Source organism: Ailuropoda melanoleuca, chromosome 1 (genome assembly GCF_002007445.2).
Source record: "Ailuropoda melanoleuca isolate Jingjing chromosome 1, ASM200744v2, whole genome shotgun sequence".
In the NCBI taxonomy this organism is placed as follows: Eukaryota; Metazoa; Chordata; class Mammalia; order Carnivora; family Ursidae; genus Ailuropoda; species Ailuropoda melanoleuca.
In genome coordinates this window covers 104992708-105003000 of record NC_048218.1, presented here as the reverse complement: position 1 = coordinate 105003000, position 10293 = coordinate 104992708, and the positions used below count along the sequence as shown (strand labels likewise).

The following is a 10293-nucleotide window of genomic DNA, read 5'->3' as shown; positions in this document are numbered from 1 at the left end:
TATATATATATATATATATATATTATATATATATGAAGAAAAGAAAGAGATAGAGAGAGAGGGAGGGAGGGAGGGAGGATAGAAGGAAGGAAGGAAGGTTATGACCTGTCATTTCAGATTCATTGTCTCTATACTCTTTGTTTTCAGAATCAAAATTCTGACTTTCAACAACAACAACAATTTATTTCTATTTAAAATGAATTAACCTTTTACTTTTATTTAGCTGCATTAAGCATTTGGAAAATTGTACACATTTCTTCTTCTTTTTCTCTATTTATCAATTTGTTATTAATAGTATTTAAAGACTTATTTATTTATTTATTTTTAACAGATTTTAGGTGATGGGCAGATCAGAAAGTCAGATGGATATAACTGATATCAGCACGCCAAGGCCAAAGAAACAACGATGGACCCCACTGGAGATCAGTCTCTCCGTCCTTGTCCTGCTCCTTACCATCATCGCGGTGACGATGATCGCACTCTATGCAACCTATGATGGTGAGTTGTTCCCACACCTGTGCACACATACATGCACAAGAGAGCGCAATCTTCATCTTAATGCTTTTTTCATCTGCCAAACAAATGTGTTAAGGATGGTGGTATAAAGATTCCTTTATAAAATGTAACATCAAAACAAATGTAACATGTCAAAACAATGAACTCTGACTAAAGTAAAATGTCTTTTATGTTTGAGCTAAGTTATTAATTGCCAAGTATATTTAGTGCACACATGCTTATTTTATAGAGTCTAATGTATGGTTTTATTTAATTAAAGTGTGCACAATTTTATGGCCAACTGCAATTAGTGAAATTTGTTGTGTCATTGAAATTCTAAAGGATTTCACATAAGAGGTCTAATTTGAGTCTTAGAAGTTTTTCACACTAAGGATTAGAAAAGATTGGTTCCTTAATAGGAAAAAAAAAGATTACCGGACTAAAATGACTTGATTATTTCAATTTAATAGACCTAGGTCTTAGTGGGTAGAGATGATACAATGAATGCATTGTTTTCTTCATAATAAAAATTTTAAATTTAAGATTTGCCTATTTTATTTCTGTATATTTTTTTCTAGCTATTGACACTGATATATAATACTCAGGTTTCAGCTCTTGCTTTAAGGAACTGGTTATTTAGTTGGCAGTTTTTGATGGGAAGAAATTAGAAGACCGTATTGTAAATATTTATGCATGTACTCTTCTTTTTCAGATGGTATTTGTAAGTCATCAGACTGCATAAAATCAGGTAAGAAGATGGTTTTTAAATTTAATAGTTTTATAAGTAACGTATAACATTAAAAAAATCAAACGCTAATAAGCAACCATCCCTACGTTTTCTTTGTTTATACTTTTATTCCTTATACCTCATTGATTTATAGTCAAGGAAAATCTAAATGCATTTAAGTAGTAGATTAATTTGCTAGTTTATTCTAAAAGAGAACGCACTCTTTTCATACCTGGAGTGTTTGGTAGGGTGATAGAGAACTATATCTCTAGCTTTATGGAGCTTGCCATGTAGCTGGAGCAAGAAAATCAACACACTGAAATGGTGAGCCTCCTATCATTGTGTTAATTTCTCGATGCAGGTCATGAGGCGGGTAAGAACTAAGAAGGGAGTGAAATGTCTATAAAGCCAGGTGGAGAGGGAGAGATTTGGGAGGGGACTTGAAACAGGGCTAGGGTGTGGAAGTGGAGGTACAGAGGAGGGAATGAGATACAGGGAGAGAACAACAGGAATAAGTCATATTGTTGAGAAGCAGTGAAGATGTAGGCTTGATAAATAGGGACACATTATGGGAGAGCTTTGAAAGTCCATGTGTTAGCCTTGATGAAGGAGAAAAGGGTATTTTGCAGAACAGATCGTTTAATAAGGCAAAAGCTGAAAGATGATTCTAGGAAAGCCGGGTTGGGTGGGTGTTGTGAGAAGCGACGAGCCAGAGAGGGTGGGCAGGTGGGGGCTGCTGTGGCAATGAAGGTGTGCGTTGGGGAGCCCCCCGCGGTGAGATGCAAGAGCTGTGTGACAGCATGAAGGGAGAATTGGATGGCTCAGTGGAACGGACCTGCTCAATGAAGGACGTAAGGCTTTAAAAATGAGGCCAAATTTTAAAACCTAGGGACACAGGAGAATGGTGGCAATGTGCACAGAAATAGAGAAGTTAGGAGTTAAGTTTGTTTTAGGGAGAGAGAGATGTGATTAATATGGATTTGGACATGTGGGGTCTGAGCCAGGGGTTTCACGCAAGTGGGGAGAGACAGAAGGAAGGTAGAGACGGAGTATAAAAAGATCTGTGGCGCATTTAGGATCTGTCCAGGGGTGATAGGTGAGGCCTTGGGAGTATTTGAGTCCCCAAAACAGAGATGAGCTATAAGGGCCAAACTTAAGAAGACTTCGAGAATTAGAGTGGAAGGAAAAGAAAAGTCAGAGAAGGGAACAGAGAAGGTGTGTGGAGTTGCAAGATGTCAAATCAATTAGAGTGTGGTGCAAAAAAGAAGAACATTTTGACAAGGAGAAGAAAGGTCACAGCTGAGCACCACACCCTGGGATATGAACACAGTATTTACCTCTTGTCTCCTTTGGCAGGAGATTCTAAACCTCCTTTCTAATGTTTACGTTTCTTCCAAGAAATAACCTGTCCCAAATGATTTTGAACCATTTGCTATAGATGATTTTATCTGGGTTTTTGCTATTCATTGACCTTTGCAAAATAATGGTGAGAAAACAACTCAGGATTTTAGGTGGCCGTCTAATGTTCCGACTGTTTGCCCTCTGCTTTTCTCTATTGCTTTTTGATATTTTCACTGCTGTAGTCGTTCTGGATCACCTGTGCACTGGCAAGACACCTAAGACATGATGTGGGTGACTGGCGGGAGGCCCGATTGGGACATCAGCCATTGGCTGCTTAACATACTATAGGGACTTGCCCATCTAAGGGCTTTTCCAGAAACCAAAGAAGTTTCTTTATTCCCCAGGAAATGGCTGCACAGATACCCAGGCTGGGAGATGTCCAGGGTCACTGTGCCAGAACTGGTGTGTGCCCAGGTTGTCAAAGTTACCATTTGCTCCTCCCCCAAACCCTGCCGCACTCTTCTCTCTACCAGTTGCTCTTATCATATGCTCATTACCTGTTTTGAGAAACTCCTGCTTACATATTAACCTCTAATTATCTCCAAGTTTCTCTGTCCTTAATACACCTGACATGTCTTTAAAGTCTCTTAATTTGTAGATTCTCTCTTGCACTTTCTCTCTTTCTCACTCTGTTTTTCTTTCTTATTTTGTTTTTGAAGAAACGGAATCCTTTCACTAGGTAGGCATAGAGATCTGGGCAGGTCGCTCTACTGGCACTACCCCAATTAGCAATGTGATATCTGGAATCTGGAATCTTAGATGTGACTTACTGCTTAGGGTTGGGGCTTCAGCTTTTTTTTTTTTTTTTTTGTAATAGTGCTTGGCAAATCTCAATTCGTTAAGACCTATTTGACATGTATCCTTTAATTGTAGGTTAGAAATCATACCAAATGTAAAACACCTCCAAAACTGTTTCTTGGCAGAGAAATGTATACAACGGAAATAGTGTCAGTGGTAAACAGAGTTGCTGAATAACTCTGTTTTTATTCAGCTCTGTTTGTTTACAAGCTGTTAGAATACTTTCATGTTTATAGTTACTATTCTTCCTGGGAGAAAAAAATAAAGCTGAAACTCACTCTCATGGATACAGTATTCACACTCATGCCTGCTCACACAGCCACAGTCCCCTGCTGGTTAGTAAACCTTTTCTGCTGTAGAAGATACAACCACTGTTTTTAGAAGTTGCTGCAAATTAACAAAGTTCTAGGGGAATTCTTGGGCAGAAGACAGTGTTAAAGAAAGGGAATGAGCAGAGTCCAGTGGATGGAAAGGAAGAGAAAGATGGGGGAAAAAAGATGATGAAAAGAATATAAAGTCTCTTAGTGACAATTCTAGATGACTTCGAAAGACTGGGAGAATTCAAACCCAAGCACAGAAATTCTTGAGAATTGGGAAAGTGGGTATTGATAGACAAGGTGCTTACTTGTAGTGAAAGTCAGTTCTAACTTAGATTTTCTCTGGGTGGATGAGTTTGTCACGGCAAGTGATCAGTGAGCTGCCTGCACAGGCTCCCAGAGCCCCAGCTGCCCTCAAAGGGCTGACATGGACATAATTGGAAACGTTGGTTATGACACCCAGGCTTTGACTGAACTGTCACATTTGAGAGAAACATACATAGACTCAGATATGACCAGATATCTTTAAGGAGCTAAGGCTGACTTTATGGAGCCAATAAAGCTCTTGGAAAAATAGCCTCATACCTCGCTTACAAGATTCCTAGCAGCCTAACCAGCCCTGTAAATTGAATATGAAGACCTGATGGGAAATCACCACAATAGTTCACATATAGACAGTCTATGTGCCTATTGCTCTCCGGGCCACTCAGAAGGATCACTGGACACATTTAAATTACAAACCGGGGGTGCCTGGCTGGCTCAGTTGGTAGGGCATGGGACTCTTGATCTTGGGGTTGTGAGTCCAAGCTCCACACTGGGGGTAGAGTTAACTTAAAAATAAATAAATAAATAAATAAATTACAAGCCAGGGGAAAACAAAAACAAAAACTCTTTGATCCTTTGAAGTCAAGGACTAGAAGGCAAGTCATACTAAGGCAAAAATGAAACATTGTCGAAGGCCGTGGATCATCTTGAAATGTATTTAGTAGTAGGTGCTTTAAATCTGAGCATCTGTAAATTTAAATATTTAGAACATACACAAATGATGTTTATAATACATACCTAAAGATAATTTGCATGTGTATGAAATGTATCAGTATGAAAGATTACACCAAACCTAAAATAAAATAACCACTACTTAACAAATAACAAGTTGAGGCAGTGTTCGAACCCTACTATTAAAGCATGAGTAATATTATTCATCTCTTATTTACCCTATAAGATTGTCAAAAACATGGAGTTATAGAGCTTGCTTGTGATTCCGCAAACTTCTCCATGTAAATCTAAATCCTGAAACTGGCTTCCGTTGCACTGCAACCTTACTAACTCAGAAGATTTCAAGGAATCATGTGCTTTAAATCAGAGCTTCTCAGCTTCATAACTGTGGACATTTTGGCCCGGATAATTCTTTGTTGGGGGAGGGGGCTGTCCCGTGCATGATAGGATATTTAGTGGCGTCCCTGGCCTTTTATCCACTAGATGTCTAATACCATTCCCCTCCCAACTTGAAACAACCAAAAACTGTCTCCAGACATTTCCACAGTCCTCTTGGGACAGTAGAATCCCCTCCAACTAAGTACCACTGGCTGGAATGATCTCAAGAGATCATCCAGTGCTTTCCCCTTTGTGGTAGGTGGAATAATGCTTCCCTAAAGAGATCCACTTCCTATCCCTGGATCCTGGGAATAAGTTACCTTGTTTGGAAAAAAACAAAACAAAACAAAACCCCCAGACTTTGCAAATTTGACTTAGGATCTTGAAATGGGAGATTATCCTTGATCATTTGGGTGGCCTTATGTAATCACGAGCATTCTTTTAAGGGGAAGGAAGCAGGAGGGTTAGAAACAGAAGGAAATGTAACCACAGAAGCGCAGGAAAGCAGAGGTTGGAGTGAAGCAGCCACAAGCCAAGGAACGTGTGCAGCCTCGAGCAGCTGGAAAGGGGAAGGAAAGGATCTCCCTATCATCGAACGAATGCAGCACTGATAACCCTTTTTACAACTGTACGATAGTAAATTTATGCTGTTTTAAGCCACTAGGTTTGTAGTCATTTGCTATAGCAGTCAGAGGGAACGAAGACATCCCCCATAGCTGCTTATTTTAAGGCTATCTCTGAGGAATTCAAACACGCACACACATACACACGTGGGCGTTCCCCACCAAGCTGTCGTTTCATCAGTAAGTTGAGGTGTGTAATATAGAGGTATAGGGAAGGAACATTAAACAGATCTGTAGAGGAGTGTAATAATAGAATACGGGTGAATAAGAATAGAATAGAATACAATACAATAATAGCTAACACTGAATATTGCTGTGGCTAGCTCTATTGTAAGCAGTTTATATGTATTAACACATTTAATTCTCATAATGACCCTGTGAGGTAGGTACCATTATATCTTATTTTTACAGATGAACAAACTTGGGCTAGGATTCCAACCCAGGCAGCCTGGTTCCAGAACTCATACTCACGACCGCTTCTCCATGTTGCCTCCAAGGAGACCAGGAGACCATCAAACTTTTAGTACCCCATGTCTGTACGTACGAAAGCAGATTGCCTCCCCTCCTGCTAGGACCTAATGCGCAGAGGCATGAGAGGACTCTCTGAGAGTTGAATAATTACATCCACACTGAGAAGGAGGAGAATACATTCCTCTTCAATCCAGAAACCAGCTGTTTTACTGAGAACATTGAGCATCTTCATCAGTGATTTTAGAACCTCAAATTCAACCTGAAATTAAGTGGTCTAACGAAGCAAATGTTAACAGTGCTGTCTTAGACTCTCCAGGGGATAGAGAAGCCAAGTTAAGATACATGAGCAATACAATGCACAAGAGAGAGAGAAAGACTGTACGATTGTGCAGGTTGTATACTGCATAATTATGGTAGCCCCGAGAGACGTCGAGACCTGTATGAAACCTCTCAGGACAGTTCATTTCCTTTCCTCTTTAATTCTCTACTCACCAGGCAAACTTTTTTTTTTTTCTACCAAGCAAACTTTTGATGAGTATTTAATTATTAATAGAAAGAAAAGAGGCATTCTGTTCACTTGAAAGATATATTCAGCCTGGTGAGATAATATATTCATATTCTGAATACGAACCTTCAAATTCCTGATCATTTTGCAAGGGTCAGATTCTGGTAATGCCCTAGGTGAGGTATCTTGGCACCAGCTGGCCTTTCCCTGGAAGCAACAGGGACTCTCTGGCTCACTATTGGCCATGGTCTCTCCTTTCTTGCCTATTAACAGCCCAGAAGTCTCCATGATGAAAAATGGCACAACTAGATCAGTCCAGGAAAGACTGCGGACGGACTCTGGAGGGCTACCAGGCGCATAGCAGCCTTTCGGAGTAGGAGATGAGGCTATTTCATTATGTAATTAAGATGGAGAAAATTCTGCAGGCAATAAGAACACAGCAGGTATCCACAGCAGGTATCTTAGTGGAAAACCAGCTGAAGCGCACCTTTGTTAATTTAAATGTGGCATGTGACAGTTTGCTTTGGGCAGCTTTCCTGACACCATTCCCCTGACAATTGTGTAGCGATACTTGCTTTAAAAATTCTCCAGTTAAAATTAGCATCTGTCAATCAAATCCTTTCCAAGAAGGGAATCAATTATATGATAAATACAAACATATGTAACATATTTTTTCTTACCTGCTGGGTAGAATTTAAGCAGTAGTGCGCTGTCATTTTTTTCCCCCTTACTGCATGGCCAAGGCATGGAAAACATAGATAAGTTGAATGAAATGGCTAAAGGGGAAGAAAATTAGCAATGCCTGGTAAGCTTATTTGGAATCCTAAGGTTTGTTTTACAGCTGTGAAAATTACCTGTATGGGAAGGAGAGTGGCTATAAACTGTAGCTTAGACTGGGATGAGGGCCCTAGTTTTACACTTAACATTGTAGAGTAAGGGGTATGGGAAGACCCCTCTGTAGTTCAAGGGTCTTGCTTTGTTCTGTTCATCACCAAATATGTGGGCTAGCAAGGTGTTTTCCAATAACCCTTTGATATGAAGATCAAGTTGATAATATTCATAGATTATTTAAGGGAAATTTAAAAATAGAGAATTAAAAAGTCATAAGGGGAAAATTCCCAAACCCTTGAATCCTGAAAGATTTCTTTCCCTCTGATCATTTAGGAAAGGAGATACAGTGTAGTGGTGGAGTGGGGGAGACTACTTTTGATCCTCTTTCTGACTCACTGAAAACCGGGATATATTCTCTCTATTCAACACAACCTCTCCTCATAAGCACTAGAAAGGCTGTAATTAAAAAAAGAAAGAAAGGAAGAAAAGAAAAAGAAAAGAACTGAGCGTTAGTGAGGATGTGGAGACTGGAGCCATCATACATTGTTGGTGTGAATGGAAAAGATCTCAGTACATCCTAGCTGAATATGTAAAAATCATTTTGGAAAACACCTGGTGATTTTCATAAAAAGTTAAACACACTCTTTGCGTACGACCCAGCAATTCCACACCTAGGTGTTTACTTAAGAGAAATGAAAACACATGTCCTCACAAGAACCTTTATGTGATTGTTCATTATGCCATTATTCATCATAGCCCAAACATGGCAACAATCCAAATGTCTATCAACAGGTGAATAAACAAAATATGGTATGGCCATAAATGGGAATACCACACAACAATAAAAAGTTGACACATACAATAGTATGCACGAACCTCAAAGATTATTTTAAGTGAAATAAGTCAGACATAGAAGCCGGCATATTATACAACCCCATTTATATGAAATTTCCAGAGAAGACAAAATTACAAGAGGCACAAGGCAAGATAGCTATTGCCTGGGGCTGGGAGTGGGGCAGAGATTGCTGCAAATGGGTACAAGGGAGCCTTCTGGGTGGTGGTAGTGTTCTAAAGTTGGACTGTGGTGATGGTTTTGTACAGCTGTATAAATTTATTAAAAAGTCTTGGTTGAATTTCATGGTATGCAAAATGCAACTCAACACAACCATTAAGAAACAAAACCAAACCACCCTCATCCCTTTTTTTCATCTCCCCAGTGTCCATCTATAAGTAATTATATTTTGATCTTCTGATTGCTGTTAAATGTTGAGTCCCATTTCTGCAATTCAAAAAATGATGATGTGTTGTTTTCAGTGCCTACCAAAGCTTTGCTAAATAACTTAACTCAAGCTTCTCCGTTTGAGAGAGTATTTATTCTTAGATTTCATGAGGGTCATGTTGGTGAAAGTCTTTGGAAACAGAAAATCAAGTAGGAAGTGAAAATGACTTCCGAATCGGACATTGGAAGCGTTTGCGTGGGCCGGGGCTTCACTTTCAGAGGGAGTCGGAGGCGCACTGGTATCCGAAGCTAGGCGCACCAGACGTTTCTGAAACACGGTCAGAATACGGCGTCCTACCACAGAGCAGTTACTGTGGATAGTCCTGCTTTTGGAAAAATGTGTTGGTTTCATATATGGGTTCAGTGAAATGTTTCCATTTTCGCCTGGACTGCTAGTAAGTCAAGAGTCAAATTTGTTTTTACCCTGTAATTATAAAACCTCTTTGTATGCCATTTGATTCATTAACATTATTCTTACCCTCCTTTTTCTTTCTCATCCATTGTATAGGAGCTAATTTATACGGCCTCGTAAGGCCACTTTGGATTCATTTCAATAGGTTAATAATTGGATCAATAGAATATAGACATATTCCAGCAGTAGACAGGTGTAGCAGAAAGGCTGTCAAATAGCCTTATTTCAAAGGGATACAAGTGTTATGAATAATTAAGGCACAATCTTGAAAGATTACTACTTTTTTCACCAAGCCAATGTAGCATGGGGGACTATGATGCAAGTTTTGGCCACATCCTGTGTTGTTAGCATGTGATCTTAATTAAGTCAGTTTAGCTTTCTGCGTTTTATTTTCCTTATCTACAAAATTGGAATTATACTGTCTCATTTTGCAGAGAAACAGCAAAGACTAATGACAGCCCGTTTCACATTGCACATCCTTCGGGGAGATGTCCTGTAGCTATAATGCACAGATATATTCCATTTAATGTGTTTTTTTTATGCAAGTTACAGATGCACTGTTTGAAGCTACTTAATTGAAAATCAAAAAGGAGTCAATATATTTTTAAAGATGAAAGCGTGGTCAAAAGAGAGGGAAGGAGAAGGAGATGGAGAGAGAGTAGTACATTCTATATATTCTCAGGTAAAATTTGTCATTTCTTATTAACATTTCCTTGACTTCTGTGCTCTATCTTAGCACAGAGGATGACAGGTCAGCCTGTGAAGAAGTTAAAATGAGCGCAATAGGAAATGGGTGCTTAGATTCTTGTTTCCTGTGGAGCAAAACCGACCACAAGCACACTGATTTGAATACGTAGTTACTCTCTGCTTACCTTTGCACACTCTCACCGTTAGCCCTTCTCTCACCACTGATTGACACCTTAAAAGTAAATAAGCCAGACACCTGCCGCAATAGGAGAATAACCAGATCCTTTCTGTTCAAAGTCTGGTCCATAGACCAACAGCATCAGCGTTGGCATCAGCTGGGAAACTTGCAAAAGTGCAAATTCTCAGACCCTAC

At 39.5% G+C, this 10293-nt stretch overlaps 1 protein-coding gene across 4 annotated transcripts in view; it reads left to right on the top strand.

Moving 5' to 3' along the window:
* MME (membrane metalloendopeptidase) overlaps window positions 1-10293 on the top strand; it is a 105996-nt gene that overhangs the window by 4461 nt on the left and 91242 nt on the right. For all 4 annotated transcript variants that reach the window (XM_034664186.1, XM_034664197.1, XM_034664204.1 and 1 more), the window contains 2 exons: window positions 332-498; window positions 1208-1243. In XM_034664186.1, coding sequence (XP_034520077.1) covers window positions 342-498; window positions 1208-1243 — 193 coding nt within the window. In that variant the 5' untranslated portion in view covers window positions 332-341. The remainder of the gene's footprint in view (window positions 1-331; window positions 499-1207; window positions 1244-10293) is intronic.